General features: G+C 40.9%; 1 protein-coding gene across 1 annotated transcript; it reads right to left on the bottom strand.

The window, feature by feature from the left end:
* Positions 1-1,606: 1,606 nt before the first annotated feature.
* On the bottom strand, positions 1,607-25,082 carry CFAP221 (cilia and flagella associated protein 221). The gene is made up of 24 exons (XM_019475045.1): positions 24,944-25,082; positions 24,398-24,498; positions 23,282-23,368; positions 23,081-23,176; positions 22,503-22,603; positions 19,386-19,489; positions 17,078-17,237; positions 16,428-16,551; positions 16,230-16,341; positions 15,900-16,008; positions 15,242-15,329; positions 13,423-13,512; positions 11,943-12,038; positions 10,172-10,262; positions 8,739-8,866; positions 8,219-8,299; positions 7,077-7,184; positions 6,757-6,933; positions 5,120-5,278; positions 4,612-4,706; positions 3,986-4,075; positions 3,664-3,783; positions 2,270-2,299; positions 1,607-1,730 (listed from the first exon to the last, which is right to left on the bottom strand). Exons 1-24 carry the CDS (start codon positions 25,080-25,082, stop codon positions 1,607-1,609), a joined length of 2,610 nt encoding a protein of 869 aa, XP_019330590.1.
* Between the last annotated feature and the right edge of the window lie 2,494 nt (positions 25,083-27,576).

Genomic DNA, 27,576 nt, shown 5'->3' with positions numbered 1-27,576 from the left:
GGAACAATTCAGGGCAAGGTAACAGCTTTTTCTTACCTTCTCTGCACACTGAAACCTGGCCCATAAAAGCCTTAAAACACAGAAAGGAGGATCACTTAAATAGAAAGGAGGTTCATTTCTTTGAAGGCTGGTGTCTACCACTGGAGAATGGAGAAGTATGACCAATTTCCATTGTGATGACCAGGAAACTCTGGAGGAGAAGGGAGGAAAGAGGATACTGCTGTAAAAAAAAGAGATCAACTCTGGTTAATCACCATTTTTTCTGAACACTTACTCCATCTTTACTAGGCATTGAAATTTAGCTGATGGGTAACAGTTCCTAAGAATTATCTATGCTTGATTTAACCTAAACTGTGAATTATGAACTGTGAACGCTTTCACTGTAAACTGTGAGAACGTTTTTGTCATGGTCATGTTAAGAAACATGCTCAAGTTTTAGTGCGCTTCTTAAAAGATCAACTGCTTTCCTCGGGACTTGCAGAAGAAAAAAGCAATATGTACATATTTAAGCAGTTGTTTGTAGTCAGAGAAACTCTGCAGATATCCAGACCTGCATTCTGAACAATCCCTTGCCAATTAGACAGCAGAAACTTAACAGCTTTTTATTTCTTTGAAGTGAGCAGAGATAGTACGTAGGAGTATAATACAGGCTATTCTGCGGCTTTATTTTCACCCTACTTTCCCATTTTCTATCTCCCTGGGCTTTTTACAATTTGTCTACACTGATCTCCTCTCTCTGGAATAAACTTCTTTTCTTAGGGGTTTTAAGTATGTCTGGAAAGAAGTATGGCTCCTAGGAATGTAGTATGTATTGCTGCACTTTGCATGCCTTTTAGTATAGAAGACGTGCTTTTCAAATAGCCTGGGCCACTCTTCAAAATGAGCCATCAACTCACTATGGATAAAACCAACTTTGTCCGATGTCCAGCTTGCCCACAAGAAAGTAGGAGACATCTCAGCTGAAAGGTGATATGCTGAGAAATCTCCTTTCTTAGGGAATACACCCCAAGCATTACAGGTCTCTCACGAGGCTCTGGAGTTCATCGCCCCAATCCATGCACCCTTTTGCCAAAAGAGCTGTGCATTGAGTTAAATCCCTGAACAGCTAATGAAATCTGCTTGGACATTATCTTTGTGGACAGCAACTGTGTTCAAGTCTTCCCTTTCATTAAAAATCTCAAGTGTATGATTTACAGTCGTCTGAGACTTAGTGACTTACCTGCAAAAATTCAAGGACAGGTCATAACTAAAAAAAACAAAATCAGAAGAATTTGGTCATGAGGACTTTTCACATTTTATTTGAAAACAGTGGGCTGTAAATTAATTACCGAACTATTTACATGGTAGTACTGTGGTTTTCTGGTCCTTCACACCAGGACAAAATGAGCAGGTACATGGCTGAGGATTCTCAATGGAGCAATTACTGTGTTTGGGGTAACGGTCACAGTGAGAGTCCTTGACAGAGGTGGCATTACTGGTGGTTCTCTTCTCTTTGCATAAGAAGTTGCTGACCTCACTGAACATAAGTACATGTAGCTGGGACATAGGAGGCCTCACACATTAACAGGATAAGCAGTGCCAAACCATGGACTTTGTAAAACTACTCTTATCCCAGAATAAGGGCTTTATTAAGTGCTTTCAGCTTCATTTTCTCCACATGTTTTTGAACCTTCTCTCTGAGCTCGTTGTTTTGGGGTTGAAAATGTCCATCTGGATTGTTGTGCGGGTCTCTGCAAGAAGTTTAAAAAGTCATTTGTATTTATAATAGCCAGGGGAGCTACTTAGGAATGCTGACAAAAACAAAGGAAGAGACACTTACACATAATTTCTTTTTTATAATGAACACAGAGGATATTCCATTACTTATGCAGAACTGGAAAAGGAGTGAAACTGTGAAAAGAACATTCACTCTTGGCTTGGCCAGTTAGGAAAGCTAACTATCTGATAGGTAAACACATACTAGATTGATTTGCCTTAAGGATAAAATACTGAAACTGCTGTAAAGGAGCAATGTGTGCTCTGTCATCTAGTGAAACACCACCCCATCGACAAAAACGAAGAACCTTCCAGTGACAAAAGAAAGGATTGGGACTTCATTGTTTGCTAATAAATTTTTGTTTTCCTCTTTACAAAGCCAAACAAATAGGGAAGCTTTCAACAAGTAAATTTCAATACCCAGAGGTGTTTAATATAGAAAAGTATTTTCATTTTTGAAGAAAACATCTAAAACTTCAAAAAGAACCAACCTTATGGTTATAGAACTACTTACCCAGGAAAAGCACCATCCAACACTGTATCACTGTGGAGAAAAAGGTCACTCTTTAGTTACACAAGCTATTCCAAATCCCCATGTTCTGACAAGCAGAGTGTCATAAGATGCAAAAAGTGGCACTGAGTCAGACACACCTGTGTTTTACAGCAAATTATTTTCAATCAATGCTGTAGTAATCACAATACAGCAATCAGTGTTTTGTCAGAGAGCTCATAATAAGCATCACTGTTTTAAAGTTTAATGGCTGACAGTTGCACAGGATTTGAATGTCGATCAAATAATTTCCCTCTAAAATTAAAGAAAATGAGACACTCAAATCTCTTGATGGCTCTGAAAGTTTCAGGCTATTGTGCACATACTGACATCCAAGCCACATCATGACCACTTTAAAGAGGGGGCAACTGTTGGACTGAAAGATTAATTCACCTGCTCCAAGTCACGCAAGGTATCTGTGAAAACACAGGGTTAGAACTCAGTACTTTCTCCTGTGTTGCTCTGCAATCACTTATCCTACCCATACTGCCTGCTGCTCAAGCCCACTGCCCCCAGTGTCCCACTTAGCAGCTCATACACCTCCTTGCATCCTTCCTGCAACATCACATACTCCCAAGTTTCACACAGTGTATCCACTTCTGCTTCCAGCCCCACAGAATTGCTGGGCAGTTCTGAAATGTTGCTCCGAAACCATGGTGGTAATCATCAACCCCATCAAAGACCCATTGGTCCCTCAGAGCTTTCCTTGTCCTCAGGTTCCCCCTCAAGGTTTCTCTGCTGAGCTGCAAACTCAGGACATTGGCCTGACAACGCTGGAGGCAAAAGGCAAAATTTGGCCCTTACAGTGGCCAGTTTACAACATTTTAGGGAGCAGGTAATTCTGTGTTTATGAATGCAAGTTATTTTACATGCTGTGCTGTATGCCTAAAGCACAATGTGTGTTGGTGAAGTGTGAAGCTCGGACAGCAGAGCAAACGTGACCCACTCCTAGGAAGAGCCTGAGAAAAAAGCACCATGCTGGGGGAAATTCTAAGGGCTCATTCTTCTGCCAGCATTAATAAATGCCTAACCAAAAGGGTCACTGAAAAGGAAACGCCACTGGTCCAAGAACATTGAATATCTCTGCGAAGGCAAGAAAACTGCCTCAAGTGTTAGATCATATTGATAAAACTGAAGTCAGAGACATCCAGGTCAGTGTGTCACATTCACAGCTGCTTTCTGAAGTCCAATCCGGAGATCGCATTAGCAGTGCAAATTTGCTCAAAGTACCAGATCTGTATCCTGCTTGTGACGGAGCCCCTAGAGCATCTCAGTATGACTTTTTACATAATTCTGACAGGGATGCTTGTCTTTAGACTCCTTCCCATTCCTCTCCCCTAATTTCAAATTATACGTACCTTTCTTCTTTTGCTGATTTCTCTTTGCCCTCTTCTGAGAGTGCCTGCCCAATTTGTGGAAATTCAGCTCTCACCATCTCTGGAGTAAGAATCATTTTGAACTCAGTTTCATCTGTCTCACTAAAAATTAGTAAGATGAAGAACAATCAGGCTTTATCCTTTTAAAAGTATTTTTTAGCCAAGGAAAAAAAAAGTATGTTTTATGCAAGAAGGACTTTCTGCTTTTGCCTTTGAGGATCTCTCGGGACAGGTTTAGACACATCCATACAAGTGGTTAAGACATAATCAGTCACACTGAATACAAAATAGAGGAGAAACTTACTGGTCAGTTATGTTCTCCCTGTCTCTCTCAGGTAAGTCATACAGCATTGGTGGTACATCTCTTGGAAGCATATCTAAACTGTAAGGATCCCTGTGATGGAAATGGTATTAGTTTAAGATGGACAGAGAGTAACTGCACTCAATGCTTATATTTTGAAACGTCACAGTAGTTGTAGTTACAATGAAGATTATGTACTTTTAAATATTCCTGGAAAATCTGAGTATACCAGAAACTGCTGTGATATGAGGGAACGTGAGCCTGAGAGATGTTGGCTACCACTGGGTGCAGGTGCCCATATGTTAAAGGTTTTACCGTTCATACTTCTGCAGGACAGAGTTTGCACCTCCCGGGGTCTTCTAGCACTGAATCAAAAAGCATTCAGGAGAGATGTTATTGAAAGTCCAGACTGGAACTCTCCTTCCAGGGCTAGGTATTTCCTCTAATGATTTCCTCTTCCTTCAAGGAGGTCAGTAGGGGTTTTCCCCATTGGTTTTGTATTTCTGAGCAGCAATTAATTCCACCCATGGGCCCACTTTTATCTGTGGGACTAGTTACTGGTCAATGTAGTTACAGACAGCAGAAACTGGTGCAGGGTAGAGGCACTGTATATTCAAATTCTTTCTTACCTAGGTGTTGTACTTGTCAATGTGGGAGTGTTAGAAAAAGTGGAATACACCACTGGCAAGAATCTTCTCCATTCCATTACTCCGCAAATCACTTCCTGAAATGACAAGTGTTACAGCAATCAGATCTCTAACACATAACGCTGTGGGGAGAGAGGCTTGCAGGACAGAACATCTGACTTCTTGGCTGAGAACTGAATCTGGGGAGCTGCAGTTCTCCATATTTAAAAGATGCTTCCTCCACTGCAAGGTCATGAAAATACAATAAGACAGTGAAAAGAAGGAAAGAGCAGAGAAATACTCAGGGATAAATAAGAGACGTGGATAAAACCTAACAAGAACAAGTTATTCTGACCCATGTACTGACTATTTAGGTGCGTGCATAATTTATATTTGAAAATGTCTTCTATCTAGGATGACTTTTCATCTTCCTTTTTGATTCCTTGGAGCAAATCCTCAGCAAGAACATACTCAAGCCAGGTACTCATACAATAAACCCAAAGGGCCATACCTGGTGATGCAGAAATTTCTTTTGCGTGACTGGAATACTGGATCCTTTGGGGCATTCCTTGGTAAAGGTATATTTTGGATGAGGACAAAGATGATATTCAATATTTGTTTCAGAATAGGCCAAAGGAGGTAAAAATGGAACTAATCCTGGGGTGGGGTTCTAAAAACAAAGAAGAGATTATTTTAAAAAAATCATTCTGAGCACCATAAAGAACTATTGAAGAAAATTCAGTTCTTACAATTAATGTAGTCTTCCCAGATTCACACCTTTGTATCACTGTGACTGTTCTGTTTGGTGTGACGCTTCATTTCCTGTTTCTTCCCCTCATCACAGACCCATAATTTGCCTGGCTTATCCATGCTCTCTGCTGTCTAAAATACAGCAATTTAGGTGTTGTTTCCAAGTTTGGAAGAAAAAACTATTGGCTGATTACTCCAAAATCCATTGCTGATTCTCTGAACAGTTCAGAATCCAAGAATGGGAACTGGCCTCACTGTGGTGGAAGCTAGTGAGCATTTTGCCATCTATTTCACTGCACTAGCATCTGTTTCTGAATAAAGTCTAATGCTGGGTAGCGTGGGATCAGGCTGTGCCTGGCTCTTACATTGACATGACAGAGGGATGAAAGAGATGCACAGAGGATCTCATCAGTAAGTCTACTGGAGCCCTGGCCACATGCAGTGAGGACAAGTCTATACCATATATGTTATGCCAAGACCACCAGACTAGCACACTGGGCTCTGGGCCATTGCAGCTAAGTAATGCTGAAAGACAGAGCCACCCAAATCAGGCACAGTGCCACGCTGGCTTGGAGATGCTGCCTGTACACATGCACAGCACTTCACTGAGCTATACAGCTGTCTCTGCCTGCTCAAAGAGACCTCAGGGACCTCCAGGCTGCGCTGCACTGTGTGGGAAATACCTTCTGTAGTCAGTGCCAAGTAGTACAATCTACATGACCATTAAGTAAAAGAAAATCCTCCCATGCACGTGGCTGTGATTTTTTGAATCTCTGTGCCTAATAATTTGGAAATGTGGTTTTGGGATGCTATGAGAACTATTGGAAACTCTAAGGCAGCAGGACACAACGTGAGCAAAGAGTTTGACTTCACTTTTCCCAGTTTACCTAAGGATCAGGCAGAACTGCAGTCCCCTAGCTGAACAGAAGGAAAAGACTGCCCCTGTCCTACCTACCTGGGCAAGAGCATGAGGTTATAGAAGGACTGAGATGCCAAGATCATGGCTTTTCTTCTAACATCCAAATGGGGAAACAAATGGAGAAGAAGGGAGGGGCCCCATGGTGTTCCAGGGAATCCTGGGATCGGTGACCATTTGTGGAGCCTGAGACTGGAAGGGTCTCCAGTTCTCTGCCATTGCTGGCAACTTTGCCTTATCATCCCTCCCCTAAACTGATCAAATTCCACCTTAAAGTGAAATGGTGCCCCTCTCAGTGGGATGAGCTCTGTGACTCCTACCTACCAGGGCTTGCACCTTGAAGGATTACTCTCACTCTGGATAGTTTTCTGTACTAATCTGAGTAAGATAATTGCCCACCAATTCCACATCAGGCTTCTGATGAAACAAACACCTTTTCCCCTCCTTTCTTAGGTTCTTCGTGGAAGTCAACTTCTACTTACAAAAATGCGAAGTGGGTTGCTCTCTGTAGGGTAGACTAAAGCTTGGGGAGGAACCAGTTTTAAGAGGCTGATATCCCTTTCTGCTCCTTCTTCTCGGGATGTTTTGTGAAAATCCATCCTCTGGGAGACCAAGTTAAGCTGCCCCTCAGGAGAAGCAACTACTTGAATCAACTCATCCTTGAAAAACACAGACACCAGAAGTTTTCAGAGTGCAGTAAGCCTTTTGGTATAAAATGTTGAGACAAAATTAATCAAATAATTGCAGAAATGTAGAGTTGGGAATGACTTCAGCGAAGTTTGTATTTGAGATGACTTGTTACCTGGGCTCCCCGCCTCAGTGGTCGGGAAAGTTTTTGAGGCTTGTAACTTGTGGCTGCATGGTGTGTACAAAATGGCTGATACTTCATAACGCTGAAATGCTGAGGAACCTAAGTACAAAGAAAAAAGGTGTGCTGCAGGAGATGACAATAATTGCTTTTGATTAACTCACAGATGGAATGGAGCATTCCAGCTTTATCACGGACACATCACATCTCTGTGGTAAAAGTGACTTGGATCACTATTCTGGAACATGGTATATGACCAAAACTTTGAGAAGCCACACTTCACCAGGACAAGCTGAATGACTCCGTAAATGAATATTTCCATTCTTGCTTTTCTATGAAAGACCATGGATTTAACAGTTTCTTGATCAAATATACTGAACTTAATGGGGTGGAGAAAAGCTGTGTTAAGTAATATATATAACACTGATAGATGAACCAATGTGTAGTAAGGGGAAAAGACGCTACAAGAAAGCTTCTAGACTTGTTACACCACCTGAAAAAACAGGAAGTGGACATTGAGCCAAAATCTGCATTGATTTGAACCCAAGGAAATATTTTTACTTTGATGGGGTGCAGAATTTGATCTTTTGCTATTCAAAAATTGGAAAGAAAAGGGTTTAGAAGTCAGGAGAAAAAAGTTTCCATACTCATAAAGTTGAAAAAACATTATCTATTTCAAGAAAGAGATGTTTGCATTTCCTGTGCAGGAATGAAGGAACTAAGCATGCAGAACTGGATGCCAAATAAGCAGAAGACTTCCATTACTTTCTAAAAGGAAGGACACTTTTATAATGTCACTTTTATAAAACTGTAAAATTAAAGGAAAAACTGTGTGGTGTGCAGGGCTTGCAGTATCCTCATTCACAGAGGGATTTTGTTGTTTGAGATATAATAATTTCAGCTGAGGTGATTCATCTCTCTGTCTGGAGAGAGGGACTATTGCTGACTATAAGCTTGTTCCTTATGGAAACAGGTGAGATTTGTTTTTAATAAAAGCATGCTAATCACACAGCCATATTAAAGTAACATTTCTACTGGGCTGCACAATGGAGTCACTGGATCAGGAAGAAAACATATCTAACCGGACTGGTGAAAGACAGAAACATGATACAGCTGAGGGAGCTGTACTGACTCACCTTCAAGTCGTAAAAAGGAAGAATGTGTCTGACTTTCACATCTACCGATTCGATAGGAACTAGGCCAAGAGCATCAGGTGCCTGAAAGGATACAGTATTTAAAACCCAGTAATATGGTGGGCATTTTGTTTTGCATTGGCAGCAATTCATCAGCATAGCTACTTGAAAAATATGGAAATAATTATGCAAACATTTTCTTTTATATTTCTCCTGTCCTTTCTTGGACTTTGGCATTTCAGTTATTTTTCATTTCTTTTCTTCTCCAAAATCATGGATGTTAACTAACTCTGATCATTAATGTGTTACTCAGAATTTTAGAATGCAATTAAGAGAATGCAAAGATTTTTTTATTGTTTTCAGCAGCACCCTTAGTAAATCTAAGGCCTGAATTAATTTGTGGGAACCCCAGAACACCAGTCACATTGTGAAATTTTAATAAAGGCAGTACCGGGCCTGGGGCCAATGTCTTCAACAAAACTCTATCTTGAATGTTGGCCACCATTTTAGTTACTATACCTACCAAATCACGGTGCAATTCATGGGAACTGTAAAAGGGGAATTCAAAAGGCAATATACGATCTTCAGATATGCTGGAAGAAATGCCCTTACATTCTTCACTCTTCTCTGGTTTGCCGAAACTCCTGCTTTCTGTCATGAATGGAAAGCAAATATTAAGATTTTGTAATATATCTTAATACACTGTTTCAAAAATAGAATCAAACCACAAAACATATTTAACATCTTCCTAAGACAGGATGTGTCTAGTCATTTTAATATAAAAAGTAAGGTAATATTTCTGAAAGGCTTTAAATGCCACATCTACAAGACAGTAGGCACAATACCTTGACTAGCAGACAGATCTAATTTCCCCTTTTCTAAAAGGACATTACAGACCCCTCATTCCAGCATGGTCCTCTATCTCATTCCGCTCAGCAAGGCAGAGACAAGTCAGAAGGCCTCTCTTACACTAACTGCCATTATGCCTTCTACTTGAAGCACCCCTGCAACTCCCACATATGGGGAATTAAAACTGCCTACTTGCAGAAGCAGTAAAGGCCTGATATGGAAAGGTGTTTCAGCAGTTGTCAAATTGCGTGTGTATGAGGGAGTGGGAAATAAGAGACACAAATTCTCTTCTGTCCCCAGTATACCCAACTGTGATTCCCATCCAAGGCCAGTTTCCTTCTATGACTGTTAAAGAACAAGGGACTTTTCCATTTCACTTTCATTTCACTGTAAAGAAAAGTGATTGCTTGAAAGCACTTGTATGAGAAAATGCTAAGGAGGAAAACTCAACCCAGTACTGGACACCTAGCCATGTATCTCATGGTTCCTACCATCTCATTTCACTGAGTTCAGATATCTTGCCTTCATCACATTCAGGTGTCTTTCCCTCTTCCATCCTCCATGTGATAAGCTCCTCTTATCTATGTCTCTAACCTCTTGGGCTCCACCTGATCTGTTCACCTACCTGTGTTTCCCATATAGTCCCATCTGCCCTTTCCTTGTTCCTCAGGCCTATAAGTAGAATCATAGAATGGTTTGGGTTGGAAGGGACCTTTAAAGATTATCTAGTCCAACCCCCCTGCTAGGGGCAGCGACATCTATTGCTAGATCAGATTGCTCAAAGCCCCATCCAACCTGACCTTGAACACTTCCAATGATGGAGCATTCGCAACTTCTGCCCCGTTAGTAGATAAGATGCAAGGTTCCTAAGAGGAGTTAATCACATTTTTTACATCGGGTAAATAATGTGCACGAAAAATAAACATATTTTGACTACAGCCATTTCTACCTTGTCATACTTATCTTTTTTGTTTGAAGACTCCTTTGTAGGGACTCCGTCTTTACATTTACATGTCAGTATATATGTAACGCACCTGACACACTGCAGCACAACCTGAATTATTGTAATTCATGGCCAAAATATCAACTTGTTCTTCCACTCCTTACCAGACACAGAGCCTTCCTCCAAACCTCTGGCTTCTCTGGTTAGCCCACGGAACAGAAGTAGTAAACGATTTAGCCGAATCTGAATCACAATCTGAAAGAATGATTTTAAAGTTTAATATTAAGCCAAAGACTCTAAGATTTACAGACATAGAAATATACGTACATTACAACTGTATTTATTTTGCAGAGCTCACTCAGACATCTCTATTTCAGAATTTTTACTACAGTTTTCTGTTCAGGAGGGAGAAAATGAGGAAGGAGAGATGTGAAATGGATCTCAACTCTACAGTGACATTACACAACGAAAACAGTTCAAACCTTCATTTAGTCTTACAAGTTTATTAGGCTTTTTTGGCTAGGTCCTAATCCTTCAGCTGTGTCTGTTGGCATATACAGATTTAATAATGGGTAAACAGTCAGTTGATCAGGGCCATATGAATATTTGTGGCTCTCTGAATGAGGAGAATAAGTAGTAACCTGCACTGTGCAATTCGCCCAGTGCCGTGTATCACAGGGTAACAATGAAGAGTCCTAGGTTTTAATACTGGGACTAAATAGAAGGGGACATTTTGCCACCTCCTTATTTGTGCAATACAGGAAAGAGCATGTCATTTCAGGACCTCCGTATGGAGCCTAATATTGTGAATAGATTAGAGAAGAATATCCAAACTGGATACTAGGAGAGCAGGAAATTTCCATATTGCTTGCTGCATTTAGATTTACTGGGAAATGAGCAGTGGAGATGCAAGAAAATATTTAAACCCAATGAGATAAGTGATTTTACTGATTTAGTCTTTAGCTTCCAGGTTGGAAGGGATCTTAGGAGGTCCTAGTCCAACCTCCTGCTCCCAAGCAAGGTCAGTGATGAGATCAGACCAGGTTGCTCAGGGCTTTATCCAGTCTGGTCTTGAAAACATCCAAGGAGGTAGACTGTACAACCTCTCTGAGCAACCTGCTCCAATGATTGACTGTCCATGGTGAAAATTAGTCTTTAGCTTCCAGGTTGGAAGGGATCTTAGGAGGTCCTAGTCCAACCTCCTGCTCCCAAGCAAGGTCAGTGATGAGATCAGACCAGGTTGCTCAGGGCTTTATCCAGTCTGGTCTTGAAAACATCCAAGGAGGTAGACTGTACAACCTCTCTGAGCAACCTGCTCCAATGATTGACTGTCCTCATGGTGAAAAAGGCTTTTCTTATATACAGTCTATACCTCTCTGATTTGAATTTATGCCCATTGTTTCCCATGTTCCCACCATGCACCATTGCAAAGATCCTGGCTCCATCATCAATAAACTCCTCAGAGGTGTTGGAAGGTGCTGCTCTCTCCCCCCACTTTCCCCCTCCAGGCTGAGTAAGTGTGTCTTCACAGAGTCTCCTCACAGTGAGTACTCCAGACCCCGACCATCTTGGTGGCTCTACAATGAACTCACTCCAGCTTATTGATGTCTTTCTTGTACTAGGGACCCAAAACTGGGCACAGTATTCTATATGCATTTTGAAATCTTCTCTTTTTTGTACAAAAGTATTTTTAAAAAAAATCTAAATTAATCTGCATTTGTTTAGTATTGATTGCAATACTAAGCACCAGCAGAAGTACCAGCTGAATACAAAACTTACTCCAGATCCTTATTTGCTGGTGAAGTAGGGACATAGTTATCAAACTATCAAATCCCTGGATAGCTGTGAAGACTTCTTACGTGCTAATTTGCATGTTCTTTTTTGCTATTTCTAAGGCGTCATGCCAGCACACTGCATTCTGGTTCTTCACATTACCTTGTATGCTGCCTGTTGGAATTTCCTCAACATCCTGTTTCTGTTGTCCCAAGGGTCATTACGGAGCAAGTCAAATGTGGGATGGACACTTGGATGCTGCATGGTATTTTTTAAAAGAAGAAAAAGAAAAGAAAAAGGACATCCCTTTTACAACTAGACAAGGGAGGAATTTCCTCCAGCCCAAGCCATTCCTTGGCCTGAATCCATATGTTATTTCCAAACACTGAAATTAAGTCAAGTGAAAACGTTCGCAGTATTGGCATTTAACCAGAAGACTTCATTGCAGGGCTTAATGGGAGGTAATCACCAAATATTTGCAGATGCAGTATGGGGAATGCAGAGATAATGTGGCATGATCTGCATCTACACATAAATGACAACCACGTACTACAACTTAAGTTCAATACATGGGCAGTTGGACAGTGGAGAGAAGGGACTAGGTCTCTACTAAGTACATACTTCATCTTGCACAGACATGAAGTTGGAATAGCTGTAAGGGCTCAAACCAGGGGCCCAGCAAAACCAGTATCCTGTCTCCAATAATGGCTGATAGCACACACCCACAGAAGGGTGAAAGACCAGGGTAAACTTAGAGTGATAATTCCCCAGAATAACCTCCCCACATCTAGTCATCTCTGGCTCTTGAGACAGAGGTGATGTCTCTATATTTATTGCCTTAAATTGTCAGAATGCTCTTTGAACACAAGTAAATCTCTTTCTTGATGCATTAATCTCCTCTCCAGTTAAACTGATGTGACAGAAGACTGTGGCACTAGAAGAGACTCCAGCGGCCCCAGAGTACAGTACCTCCCAACAGGAGGGCAACCGCTCAACCAACATTTAGATTAGGAAGGTCCTCAGAACACCAGCTCCACACAACCCCATGTTGTGCCTCACCAAACAATTTTCAGCACTTTGTAACAGGCATAAGATTATAGTAAAAGACCAACTCCCACAGCTATTATGTTCCTCAAGAAGAAGGCAGTAAGGACCCTTTGTCTTGCTAACATTCAAAGTTCCTTCAGTAGCAGGGTGTCTATTAAACAAAGTTCCCAATAATCCTAGCAAATGGATCTTAGGAAGTAGGTCACACCACAGAGAAGGACAAAAAAATCTAAGTACCAGAAAGGTTCCTGTCAATCTGACCTGCAGGTAAAGGTTGCAAATCTTGTGATATGCTTAACCTTATGTTTAGGCATGAGAAAGCTACTCCTGAGAGCACTTTCAGAAACAAGCAATGTGAATCTCAGGTTAGGCCTGCAGATTTCCATTTGTCTCTCATATTAGATCATCAGAAGATGAGTTGTGCATGTAGCACAGTGCTTGCCTTACTGTACTAAAAGTAAAATGGGAAATAAGACACTGACACAGAAATGGGAACATTAGGAGGAAAAGTATTCAGTGCCAAATATCTATGGCTGTTTGTTAGCTTAGTAGGTGACAATAACATATAGCAGGCAATAATAACATATAAACAAACCTGGTCAACAGGCCGGATAACACGTCTGAAAGAAACTTCTCCTTTTTTCCTTTGAAACTCCTGTTCTATGATAGGATCTCCTCTTTGGATCTAATTTGTCACCAGAAAGAACAATCACATTAGTACAAAGCATCCAGTGAATTCTTTTCTCCCTTACAATTAGTGGAACTCACTTACAATGGAACATTCTGGAGGTTCTTGACAAAACACAGATTTCATTCCCTTCTAGGGAGTGATTATTGCAACCCTTGAGCAAGTCAAACAAAGTAAAATAATGTCTTTTTGGGTCTGAGTTTCAATCAGATCCCTGCCCTAATCAAACACAGTTCGCTTTGCATAGCCAGAATCAGCCAGAGAGGGGTTACAGAACCAACACCGTAAGTTAGCACCCAAACAGATCTTCCCGGCGCCACAGAAATTTCCTGCAGCTTTCCCATGTTCTGTGAACATCTCTGTCATGGTTTCCAATGGTGCCAGCTCTTTAATCTGTTCATGTGTGAAACTGTTTACTACTGATATCACTTCACTTCTTTGAGACCCTCTCAAAGTGTTCAGGCATGCTGGATGAATACCAGTGCTTCTTTTCCTTGTGCCTCTTCCATCCCAGTCCTAGTCACTTACTGTTTCATTTCCAGGATACCATTATGTCTTAAACAAAGACCTTGGGGTTATTTTGCAGAGTGAAATTCCCATGATTTTCATGGACTGAGGTTTTAGTTAGTACAATGGAAGACAGACCAGTTAAAGGTCTTCAGGACAGCCACTCCCAGGCTGTATAACACAGTGGCCACTCGAGCAAATGATGGAGGGATAATAAATACTCTGTGAGGCCTAATGACACTCAAGGTGAACAAACTGACAGCATGAGCAAAAATATGCCTCTGTCAGAAAGTCATGGGGGCAACTGTGAAACCAGCCAGAGATCTCCGCAGCCCCTATGGCCAACAGGTAAGTGAAATGTTTCTAAACAAAGTTAACATACGTCTAATTCAGTGATACAACAATCTCACAATTTAGATCCTCTTTTTACTCACTTCCTCCCTTGTTAGTATTAAATATAATGTTTGAATTAATTCACAGTGCCTAATTCAGTGTATAAATTAAGCCTTTACCCTATCTGTAAATAATTTTACTCCCATAAACAGCTCCTTGGAAGTCAGTGGGATGTCAGAAGCTACTTGAATATCCAGGAGGCAGAATAAGAGGGACAAGCCCCACCTGTCCCTGAGGGCTGTGCCACATGGGAAAAAATATTTCCTGCCACAAAGTATTGCTGCTGTCACCTCCATGGAAGATGACCTGCAGTCTGGGGTGACTGGAAGAAACCAAACAGAGGAAGGGTGAAGGTGCAGAAGAACAAACTGATGAATTATCTCCCCATGGCTCTGTGTGAGAGTACTGACTGGGTTTAGCTCTTTGACTGTGAGCCATTCAGGACATCAGCTCTTCAGAGGGGTACAATATAAACAGAAGTTTGGATGCAGCCACGGTGCTGACAGGATTACGCTGCAATGTTGCACTGTGACATGGCTGGGTGGCTGGGTGCAAATCTGCTAGGTTGGGCAAATATCTAGTTGCATTTCCATTAATAACTTACCTTTCTCTCTGTCTACCTCCAAGATTAAACCACCTCAGAAACAGTGATACACAGGCATAATAAAGATATAACTGCAGTAAGAAGTACAGTTAGTACAGGTTTGCATTGAGGTATGAAGAAGAACTGAAGACGTAGAGAGCTTGATACAATTCACTAGTGCACTGCATAACCTGAAAGTATAAGTTTGATTTTAAATTTATAGAAAAAACAGTGAAAACTAACCTTGTATTGCTCTTCTTCCCTCTGTCGGTTTTCAATAATCTCTTTTTTAAATTCCACAGAGATTGGATCTTTGCCTTTATGAACTTGCCTGCATTTACAGTGGAGGCGAGAAAAATGCTTTACTTAATGCACAGTTTCCTTTATTTAAAGGCTAACAGACTTACTCTCCTCTTCCTAAGGTGTCTAGGGATCCATAACATTCAGCATAAGAGCAGATTTGTGGATTGCAAATGAAACCACGGTGTGCTTACACACACCACTATGTGTTTTGCTTTACGCCATTTGATGTACATGTGCAATTCTGTTCACTCCATTATACATTTTAGCCTTGATTTATTGACAACCATGACAAAAGCTTCCTTTGCCCTTAAGGGCACAAGATGAGATGCATGACAACAAGGTTTTCATCAGGTTTCTTTCTGAATGCAACCATAACACAATCAAAGACCTCATTGGGTACTACTATGGATTACTACTGAGACTGCTCTTAGGCAGAAGAGAAAAAAATGAAAGTAAAACAACAGTAACTTAGCTCTAAAACAAACCTATCAGGACATGAAATTGCAGCATTAAGTCCTAGTGGATATTGCATACATCATTCATAGAGGCCTTAGTTAAGCAAACCCCTGTGTTTTTAATGTGGTTAACTAACACTTACCACTTCAGATGATTTGCTTCCTCTTCCCGAATTTTTTGTTTGACTTTTAGTTGAAATATGGCTTCCTTCATCTGTCTTGTTTTTATCCCTTCACTGCCTTGGCAAAGGGCTGCAGGAATATCAGAAAGCCATCTCACACCTCAAACTAGACTGAATTTTCAATTGGGAAATTCACCCATTATGATAACTGAACTCATTAATACACAAAGCTAAGGTGAGATTTCTTACAGAAACTACGATCACATCACCTCAGCAATTCTGAAGCTGAGTTCCTCATCAGAAACCTACAAATAATGCTAAGATCAAGTTTATGCTGCTTAATTACATTACCTTCTTTCAAGTCCTTAATCTTCAGTTTGCCTGGTTCTTGATTCAAAACAGTAGCTACAGCATATGGATTTGACAAGTCTGTGGGGAATCTGAGGTTCTGATATTCAATTTCCTACGAGAGATAAATGAATAGGAATAAATAGAAACAAGAAAGATTTTCAGCCCAGAAAAGTACTTGTGGTTATTTTTTCTTCACACCTTTACTTTTTGAATAGGCCTCGATCGTAGTTGGCTGAATTGGTCTCTTCTCCACACCACGGATCTTCCTGCAGATGCAGCTTTTTTCTCTGGACGACTTCGTTGTTTGTCAAAATGTTCTTTTCTAGGTGTCAGAAGGACAGATATTGCTCTTACAAGTACTCTGTAAATGGCATATAAGTCTAGTTCATGCATTTACATCCCCTTTAGATATACGAGGAGACTGGAAATTTCTCTCCCAAATTACAACTGGAACCAAACTTTCTAATCTTCAGAGTTCACAAAAAATTAAGTACAGCCCAAAAGACCTTATTGCTAAAAAAAAAATGTATCTTGCAAGGCCTCAGCAATAAGAATAACATAGAGCAGGCATAACAGAAGCTGAGGATGCTCAACACTTCTTCAAGGATATGTAGCTTCTCGTTATTTTTATTTTGGTACAGTTTCACTTCATACAGATGAAGGGCGTTCTGAGCAAATGATGTAAGAGAGCAGGTACATGTATTAACAGTCGAATTACATTAGTGCATTTTAAGTCTCCATAGATATAAATGCTTAAAATGATTACAGCAAAATGGCACGAAATCCTATTACATAGGTATTTTTTAGCACTGGGCAAAAATACTCAAAGATCAGTCAACCACACATACATTAGACCCAGATGTGGTGTTGATGTTCCTGTGAATACACATACATAGGGTTTTGAGTGAAACTGTGAAATCCGTAACTGCATTGTCATTTGTGCTGTTCCATACTCAAGTGGGGAATATTTCACAGTTACTTCCACTTTCCCATTGCCTGGAATGATTCCTGTGATTAGAGGAGAAAAACAATATGAGTCCATCTAACATGAGCCCACTTAGGTATGCTGAAATTGATTCTGGACTACATTTTTTAAAAATAATATTAATGTTTGAATGGATGGCAGTAGGCCTGGAAAATATTTCAGGTCTCCAAGTGTCTTTCAAGAACTACCCATTGCCAGATAATGGGAGATATTTTGCAATAGCAGAGAGATTTGACAGTAAGACTATAATGTTTCCTACTGTTGTGAAAATGATTGCCTGTTTATATGTAGAAATTCTTCACTTGCATCTGCCAGTCTTAAGTCTCTGGCACTTACTGCTTTCATGAGCAAAGTATTATAAACATATTCCTCTGTGCTCTTCTAAGTTGGGGGAATCATCTGGATTTGATGCATTACCTGTCTCTACTTGGTCTTGTTTCCTTATTACCTATTCCATTATTTTCTCAATGACTTTAACCACCCTTCATATCTCTAATCATTCTGTGCAATCCCAGGATACAGGCCCTGATGCTCCTCGGCACTTCTGCAACAAGGAGTTCATTCAGCTCATCAGAAATATTAATTTCTCATCTCTGTAAAGTGACCATTGCCTGGTTTTCTGCACCCTGCAGTTTTAAACACCAGTTAGTTTCATTGTTTTGAGGGTTTTTTTGTGTGTGGAATTTGTTAGAGTATTTCATCATTACTGATCTCAGAGCACAATGGCTTGAGTAGGAACTGAAACTTCTTACTGCTTTTCAGATGGCCTTCAGCACCTCAGAGTTTCTAGCTACCAAAGTTTCTGTCTTAACTGACTGGTACTGGGTTGATGTTTTTTCTGGGATATTTTTGTTCACCTTTCTCCCAAGAACTAAGCCAACTTAGAAAGCATGAATTAGTTCCAGCCACTTTGTCTATGACCGTGCAAAAAACCAATAACTTCCTGATGAATTTTACAACTTCTCCCTAGTTTTACTCATGTAATATTGTTCCTTTCCACCCTTGATATATCAAAACTTCTTTAAGCACAAAGTAAGAAAGAATATTATCCTGAAAGAATGACCCAAAACAAGGCAGCAGCATAGTTCATCTTTGTGAACCACACATCTGATAGAATCCAACTACTACCTCTGAAGAATGAAAATCCATCTGACCAAGACAGGGCAAATTCATATCATTGTACATACAGGAACAACAGCAACTTTTACTGAAGTGCATAAATAATCAAAGTTTAAATTCCAGTGTCACAAATGGCACTAAGCGCCAGATTTATGAAGGTTTTTATTTCTTTATATTTTTATGTATTTTCATGGAATTGACCAGACTGCCTAAGTGAATTATGCAGCCAGGTCTCATTCACTTACACATTTTTGTCAGAACACCTGGGCACTTACATGCTTCTGCCGGCACCTTCCAAATGTAAGCTAATGTTGCTAAATGTAGCAACTGACCTGCAAATAGTTATGTCTGCCTCAAGACAGAGCCCTCTCCAGCATTAGGCATGAAAATAGCTGAGCGTACTGTAGCCAAAAGTCCCTGCCTCTTGTAAAGCCCATACACAGAGGTCTGGACTGAAGCCACTGCTGTCCCATGAAACACCTGCAGCAGTGTGTTTTGTGCCCATCACTGTAACAAATGGCTCCTGAAGCAACAGACACAATTCTATCAAATTCTTCCAGACCACTAGGGAAAAACAGGTACAGGGATATGTTTGATAGAGCAGAAGTCACCTTTTATTTCCTCTGTGCCCCCAATCAAGTAACATGATGCACACCTATTCCACAAAAAGACAGATATCTGTTCCTTTAATGGGGCAGGAGCCAGACAGTCCTTGGGGAAAGGTGTGATAAAGAGGTGAATGCTGGGCTTCCTGCCTCTCTCCTTTCCACAGGCTGCACCGGCAAAGAGAGAAGACAAAGGCCGGATGGACTGTTTGGGACGTCCCATTTTTTGCCAGAGGTCTGTAGCTGGGCATTGACAAAAGAAATCTACCAGCCACAGAGGGCTATTTGCTGTGAGGCTGCATATGACTAATATTTATCAGCCTGCATTTACCTGGAAACACTCTGAGGCAAAGGCTTTTTCAGTACAGCACTGAATACACTGCCACAAGTAACTACACGTAATAAATACGGATTTAACATTTAGAATTTTAAATAAGTTCAATCTACCAAATGTTGGCTGGACAGTGAAGGCTCTGTGAGGCTGAATAAAATCAACGTGGAATTCAAAATCTATTGGACAGCTGCACTGCAACGGGATAACATACTCCTTACTGAAAAGAGAGAGGAAAAAAGAAATTAATGAAACTACAGTTGATCATCAATTACAAGCTGGAAAATTACATTATACACAACATGCACTGAATTTATCTGTGTTCAGAGGGATGGGTTACTTATTAATGTGAAAATAGTAATTCCTTGTTGTTCCAAAATAGCAAAATATTTCAGCTCTTTCACTCAGTGAGGAAATGAGAGCTAAATCTTGATTTGAATGCTGGATATTTTACACCTTGACTTACTTCCTCCTACCCATACAGAATGCAATTACAGAAAAATTTATAAGATTTACTTTTAGAAGTTATTTATGTGTATCCTCAAGTTCTTACAAACTGGAATATCCAGCAAGTACAAACAATCCAAACTGGAGCAACAGTAAGTACAGAACCAGAAATGAGCCTTCTCCCATGACCCTCCTTGTGGAAGACAATGAGAAAAGACTGTGCAGTCTTCAAAAGTGCTGAAAACTCCCACACATCAGAATGACTGGACTTTAACCACCGTAGAAATAATGATGCCGTGGCCTGATTTTCATAAAAGCCCTTTATGTCTCACGCTGGTTGTATGAGGGATATTAGCACACATTTTTTCAAGCTGTCTTGCTTTTGTATGCATCTATTTTCACTTATCAAATTGAAACACAAAAGCATTGGTGTAACACCATCCATCATCCTACAAATCAAGACCAATTTACCCAGGCTTATTTCTGTTTTTTGTAAACTGTCTGACTGAAATCCTATCCTGGTGATTAGCAAAGAATGTATGTTATAGACAGTGTTCCTTTGGAAAGCACATTTTGAAATGCCTAAGGAAATAAACAATATTAGCAAAGTCATTTTTTCTCTGCCTTAATATGACCTGTTCATGAATCATAGAATCATAGAATCATTAAGGTTGGAAAAGACCTCTAAGATCATCGAGTCCAACCGTCAACCCAACACCACCATGCCCACTAAACCATGTCCCTAAGCGCCTCATCTACTCGTCTTTTAAATACCTCCAGGGATGGGGACTCCACCACTTCCCTGGGCAGCCTGTTCCAATGGTTAACCACTCTTTCAGTAAAGAAATTTTTCCTCACGTCCAATCTAAACCTCCCCTGGCGCAACTTGAGGCCATTTCCTCTCGTCCTATTGCTTGTTACCTGGGAGAAGAGACCGACACCCACCTTGCTACAACCTCCTTGCAGGTAGTTGTAGAGCGCAAGAAGGTCTCCCCTGAGCCTCCTCTTCTCCAGGCTAAACAACCCCAGTTCCCTCAGCCGCTCCTCATAAGACTTGTTCTCCAGACCCTTCACCAGCCTCGTTGCCCTTCTCTGGACACGCTCCAGCACCTCAACGTCCTTCTTGTAGTGAGGGGCCCAAAACTGAACACAGTATTCGAGGTGCGGCCTCACCAGGGCCGAGTACAGGGGCACGATCACTTCCCTGCTCCTGCTGGCCACACTATTTCTGATACAGGCCAGGATGCCATTGGCCTTGAAGAAGATGTAACAGCAGACTGGGGAGGCAATTTGTTTTAAGGTATAGTGCAGCTTGTACAGTAACCAAAGTGCCTTAAAACCAAGACAATTACGCCACCTGTTGCCTTATGGACCTTCTGTACCTAAGAAGAAAGCTGGTGGTAGAATACAGGTCTTATCCTACACTTATGGAAGTAAAAAGAAGTTTTTCCATTGACCTCAGTGGGTTATGGATTGAGCCCGTAGTCCTTTGGATTCTGTACAGTACCAAGTGTCTCAGAGAGCTTTCATTTTTAGGAAAGTTTTTAAATAGCCTAATGATGAAAAATACTGGTAAAAATTAAGTTTTGAAACCATCAGTTTTCAGGAACTCTTCCAAATTCCCTCAGGGGCATCTCTGAGCAACCCTGTTGTGTTGAGAAATTTTTCCATTATTTAAAATTGTATTTTGTACTCTGCCTAATCTCTTCTCTGTGTTCTGAGAGTATGAAAATTCTGCATACTTCAGCATTTGTTTTAAAAATGGAGCAAATAAACAGAATCACATCATGCCTAGAATGTCAGGAGTTATGTTCAGTCCTGTGAGAAAGCTGTAACGTCACTTCTGACGGATTCATTAGAGTTTAACAGATTAAGGGGGATTAGAAAAACAAATAAACAAAAAGACACAAACGTTCTTTCTACAATGCTGGGCTCATTTCTACTGCAGAATTTTGCATTTTCCTTGTACGTGCCTTGCCTATTCATGTTTCTGTGCTTCAGTAAAATTCATGAGTTACTTCCAACTCACAGGCTAAGACACAACCTAGCTGCTAAGACCTTCAGTTCCTAGAATTCACTCAAATCTTTACATTAACACAAATCACCATAATTACAACTAATATAGTCAATGTACTACAGAACTAGACTCTAATCAACAGGATCTCCCTTCTCCTTTTTCCCTTCCCAGTTCCTATTAACAATAATTACCAATTACTTCACGAGAACAGTCAGTGTTATATCTATGCTACAGAGTAAGATGAAGTCTATGCCATTTAGAGCTCCACATCAGAAGATCACTTAAAATATTTTTAAACAGAAGCAGAAAATCTAATGAGTGATCAATCTCTGGACTGAGCTTAGTTATTTGCTGTCACTTACACCTACCATTACCAGCTCATACCTTCATTTCCAGAACGCTTCATCTTGAAAGGAAGATCCATTCACTTAGGACTTATTAACGCTAAAAAGACAGAGCACTTGGGAGTGTACAGATTATGAGCAGCAGCCATATTGCTTCACCACACAATGAATGAAGTGAGTCAGCACCAATTTAGACTAGCTGAAACCCCAGTTCCATCTATGTATATGTTCAGCTTGCGCAGCATTTACTTTCCTGTGAATGTGTGCCTGAAACAGTTCATATACGGAATTATTTTGCAGTCCAGATGGTAGCTGACTTCCTTAAAGCTTCCAAGATGTTAAGTTGTACAAATAGAGGAAAATGAGATTTTTCAGATTTTGTGCATGTCTCACAAAATGTGGACAAATGTCTGTCCTTAACTCACCTCTGACCAACTGATACATCAGACAGATTTATAAATGATGGAAATTCTACAACATTCACAGCAGGGTAAGCATGCACAGGAACAATTAATGTATCTTCTCCCTGCAAAAAAAGGGGGTAAATATTTATTTCTTACAATGGATAGATGTTATGGAAAGAAGAAGTTTCTGTAGTAGTTGGCCAGTAAATGGGCATAAAACATCTTCAAGATCATCACTGTGTTGCACCTCAGGATACTGATACTCTACCTGCTTTCAGTATCCATCTGTCTTTCCATACTTTCAGCAACTATCGAGAGCTCCTCCAAGCCTACTCAGCTAAGACATTACATCAGTGTGGCACAAAGACTGATCTACTGGCAAAGAATGACAGAATAAGGAAGATATTCTACCCACAGCTCTGGGATGTTTACAGAGATGCTTACAGAGATAAAATAAAATCCTCCAATCCAGACTTACTGGGAATAAACGCATGTGGCTCTAGGAGATTAACTGTACCTTTACTTTATCATTATCATCATGTCCTAATAGTTGTTTCATTCCATTACAACTGTAAATATATTTTATAATAAAACCTCACCTGACAGTGAATTCGGATGCAGTCATAGTAATACCGCCACTCATCAGGACAAAAATCGACAGTAACCGCATACGACAAGCCAGGGACAAGCCGGTGCTAGAAAATGACCCAAAATAAGATAGAATGCATGTAAAAGCCGCTTACATGACACAAAACCAGTGCTGCATGCGAAAAGCAGTATGAAGGCTTTCTGACACTTACTGTTTTGTTGTATTTGATCTGAAAATACTTTGTCTGGGGTGGTATTATGTGAAGGTTTATTACATCGCCAGAAATATTTATCAGCTTCTGTAGAACAAAAGAAAAACAAAACCACAAAACACTTTGCAATATAAGAGGTCAATTGAGAATGCCAACTGTACTTTTTGTAAGACTATCCATAGCAAAGAAGCTGTATTAAATAAGGAAGTAATAATTTTTACTTTAGCAGAAATAATTCTGAATATGCTCTGAATTGAAAAGAAAATTATGTAAACCTTGCATCTTGCATTTTTATTCTTTGGAACCAAGTCACAATTCCTTACCGAGGAATAACAGTTAGTCTTGCTAAAGAAGACACTACTGTTGAATCAAATTCTGGTCCTGTTTTGCTTATGTGCAAAAGGAACAAAAAATGAAACAACCTATTGACTTCAGTTTTACAGAGGTCTAAAACAACAAAAATGATGTAATATTCCACGGTTTTGTTTTGGATCACAAAGCACCAAACCTTTGGACGGTGACAGTTCAGCCTGTAAAGCCTCCTGCATCTTGTTTACTTTCATTATATCTGGAGAACCTAGTCCACCATAATCACCCAACCTCTGCCTCAAAACACTTATCACATGAATAAAGAAGGCAGACAAAGGGAAAGCAGAGAGAAGAAAAGGAAATACCCCAACTATTCACAAGAAAAGGTAATCAAACCTATGCACTGAGTTTCCTCCCTTTAGATTAAATTGCTCTTGGCAGAAGGCTAGAGCTGCTTTCAACATTTTCCCACCAGTGAATATGTTTGCAGACACAGTGACGGTCCAAGTGCATTTTGAAAACAGTCTCTTATGGAGTTAAAGCATGAATCCTTCATTCATGACGTGCAAGTCACATATCACTAACACTGCTTGCAGACAGGGGAAACAGAAAGGTAAAACAGAGACTGTAAAGGACAGTGATGCACACAGCATGGTACTCATCTGTTTTGTTTCCGCAGGGCCACTGGTTTTAAGTGCTGCTTTTTAGAGCACTCCATAGAGCAAAAGGCCTCATGACCACAAGCAGTCTACTCTGCTTCTGTTATCCTTTTATGAGCCCCAAGAGGATCCCTGCTCTGACACTTACCAGTGTCTGTTGGTGATGTTTTCCAACTTCATACCCTCCGTAGTGTAACACAGCAGGCTCAGCCTGTATAACCTTGCTCCTCTGAAGTTCTGAATAAATCTCTACAGAGATAGATAATAAAACAGGGAGAAAAGGAGACCGGGTAAAACATACATGATGACTGTTACTTACATTGATTAAGTATATTTATGTTGCACCCAATGTATTATAGAGAAAAAAATGAGACAGAGATTATTTCTCCTGTTTAGCAGGCATGACTCTTTAAATGGAAAGTTAAGGCAGCATCTACTACCCCAGCAGAGCCATGATCCTGTTGCCAGTTTCTCTCTTAGCATCAACAAGCCACCCCAAAACTTTAGGGTCAGCCAAGATTGGTACAGCCACTATTTCTTTCCTGACTACCTCTCCTATGATTTGGGCTCACAGGAAGATGCAATTTAAGCAACAAGATGGGATTTTTGCCTGTGAGTTGCGAAAAAAAAAAACAGAGAAGTGCCTCCTAGGATCGCTCCAAGGTTGGGGAACAGTCAGAGAGCAGAAACTTACTTGATTCCAGCAAGTGATTGGGGACAGCATGTCTTTTTTTAGGTTCCTCCACTAGGCTGCCCAGAAGGACACTGGGTATTTTCTTGAAGGCTTTCTTAGCGATTGTGATTTCTGTGGCAGCTGATTGAACCACGTCCATGTTAGGACAGAAATGGAGTCTGAATGGTACTAAAATTCCTCAGCACCTGGGGTCAAATCAAAATAACATAATGATCAAAATGTCTTCCCTTGCACTGGTAACATCTGTTGCCTAAAACTGCCTAAAAACATTTAGGAGCAGGAGTTAGTTACTTTTTTTCCTGCTGAAGGAGATTACTGTGTGTGCGCTAAGTACCAGGATGGAGTGGTGGAAAGCAGGAAACCCTGCTCCCACCACAAGCCCGAGCACTTTGGGCATGTTCGTCTGTTCTAAGGCTTACTGGGGACATTCGGCTTTCAGGACTGTGTAAAACATCTCTCTCTCTCTTCCTTCACGTTCCCCAGCACAGAGAAGGTTCTTCTGATAATTCCACTATCCAAATTGATTTTTGCAGAGATGTTCTTCCAATCTCTCCCGAGTGTTTGGGTTGTTAATGTGCAGGTTCATTTTTAATTTTTAAATATTAATGTGAGGGATAAGAAAACTGGCATTTGAATCTTTTGTTTGGATAGCATCATCTGGGTTATTAGTTTAGTGAAGATAACTGTAAACCCAGAAGGCCACGGGTATTATAGATCCTGTGCTAAGTAAGCACAGTTATCAGAACATAAACTTCTCTAATGACAAGTGCAAATATTACACAATAAGGACACCAGACACAATCCCTCCACAAGAAATTATCTTCATAAATATAGCACATAGCCCTTGGCTCTCCTGTGAACGGGAGAACTGCATGGAGAAAAAGACAAGATACTTTTGGAAAAAGTACCGAGTTCAAAAGCCATGCTGGGTTTTTCAACCCTCAAGAAGGGGGTTGAAAACCCTTCATTTTGTATTTATTCTTCATGAACGGGAAGGTGGGTGCGCAGCTCAGGATGGTGCCACATTAATATCAATGCACACTTGAACTGACCCAATGCTGGACAATATAGACCCCTCCTGCCAGGCTCCGGTCACGAGGCACCTTCCTGCTCCTGGAGCAGTGGCACAAAGGCTGATTAGCTGCTTGGACAACAGAGTTCAGTTGTATGATTCACACTATGGCAGCACTTTTAAGATTCAACAGTTCCAAAGTTGAATCGTTAGTACCAGGAGTGGTATTGTGTTTGTTTTGTTGTTTTAACACTCTCATACTGGCTTGAATGACCTTAAAGGGCCCAAAGCTAAAATTAACACTGATCAATAAAAGTTTGAGGGAAGAAGGACAGAGGGGATTATCAAAGCGATGCCCAACATACCTGGATCAGCACTTTTGAGGACTGAAGAAGTCCACCTCCCCCATTACATTTTATGGTCTCATCTCTGGTATTTGTTTGGGTTTCTAGCCTGCTTTAGATCTTTCAGGCAGAAGTTGAGAGGTGGTTCAAGCTCATAAAGTGCTGTTTTCATTTAAGGCCTTGTGCAGTATTAAAAAATAAGCAAGAAGCTTAAAATAATGTGCTGCCAGTACCCAGGCCTCAATAATATTTTCCACTCCATGGCTCCAAGTACAAATTTTCCACTTGCAACAGAAAATCTGTAAGATGAACTGTATTATTGTGCACAACAGTAAATTTCTTCTGAGGTAATGAGACCAACCAAACTCGGACAAAAACATACTAAAAAAAATTCTAAACATAAGGCTTACATTCTTTCCACTCGTGTTGTTCAATTTATACAACTGCCGTCCTCCTTCTCTTGGTCAGTATTCCCCATAAGGAATACAAGTTTTGAAAAGCTGTAAACAGACTTATATTAGCAAAGGATTCCCGGTGTAATCTTATTGGTAATTTAAAGTGATGCTACCATCACTACTCACCAACTCCAGTAACACACTGCAGTATTCCTCAAAGGGCTAATACAGGATGAATGTTTACGTGCCAAGGTCCTGGAATCTCTGACTGATAGACTGATATTCTTAAGTTTTCCAGGATACCTGTGTCTATCCTTTACACCACTTTTTTTTGTGCAGAGCCACCAACAGGAGAACTCTGGGGCTGTGAAATCTTGGTTCCCTTGGAGGCAATGGCAAAACTCACCCCAAAACCCCTCAGGACACGGTATCACCCTTCTTCTGTCAGCACTTGGGCTTTCTAACCCCTTTGTGCCTCACAGAGCTCCCAACACACCTCACCACCAGAAGGGGATGCAGTTTAATGCCATTACATACTGCGTGAGACTTGCAAAAGCATCGACGTGCTTTAGGAGCAACGGAAAACGTGCTTTTAAGGTCCACTCTATATAATTAGGCTAGCAGAGTTTCTTAGCGGTCAGAAGGGCTTACAGCTTCACAACACGTACCCCTGCCGGTGCCACATCCTCCTCAACCTCCGGCCCGGTCGGAGGGGTGACAGACCTCCCGCCCCAGCCCCTTTGGGCCTCTGCGAGCGATGCGCCGCAGGCCGAGACAAACCCCGCCTCCGCCCCGCGCGTCCTCCCGGCCCGGAGGGAGCCCCTGCTAACCCCGCTCCTCCCCTCACAGCGCCTGCCGGCGCCCAGGCGGCCCGGCAGCCGG

Source organism: Aptenodytes forsteri, unplaced genomic scaffold (genome assembly GCF_000699145.1).
Source record: "Aptenodytes forsteri isolate BGI_AS27 unplaced genomic scaffold, ASM69914v1 Scaffold29, whole genome shotgun sequence".
Classification (NCBI taxonomy): Eukaryota; Metazoa; Chordata; class Aves; order Sphenisciformes; family Spheniscidae; genus Aptenodytes; species Aptenodytes forsteri.
This window is presented reverse-complemented; position numbering and strand designations above follow the sequence as displayed.

Excerpts from the sequence above, each read along its gene's own strand:
- CFAP221 (XM_019475045.1), bottom strand. The coding sequence starts at position 25,082 with ATGGACGTGGTTCAATCAGCTGCCACAGAAATCACAATCGCTAAGAAA. Across the intron at positions 17,238-19,385 it reads CACTGTCCAGCCAACATTTG|GAATCATTCCAGGCAATGGG; the intron begins GTAGATTGAACT and ends CTCTAATCACAG. Across the intron at positions 2,300-3,663 it reads AAATCAGCAAAAGAAGAAAG|TGATACAGTGTTGGATGGTG; the intron begins GTACGTATAATT and ends TTTTCTCCACAG.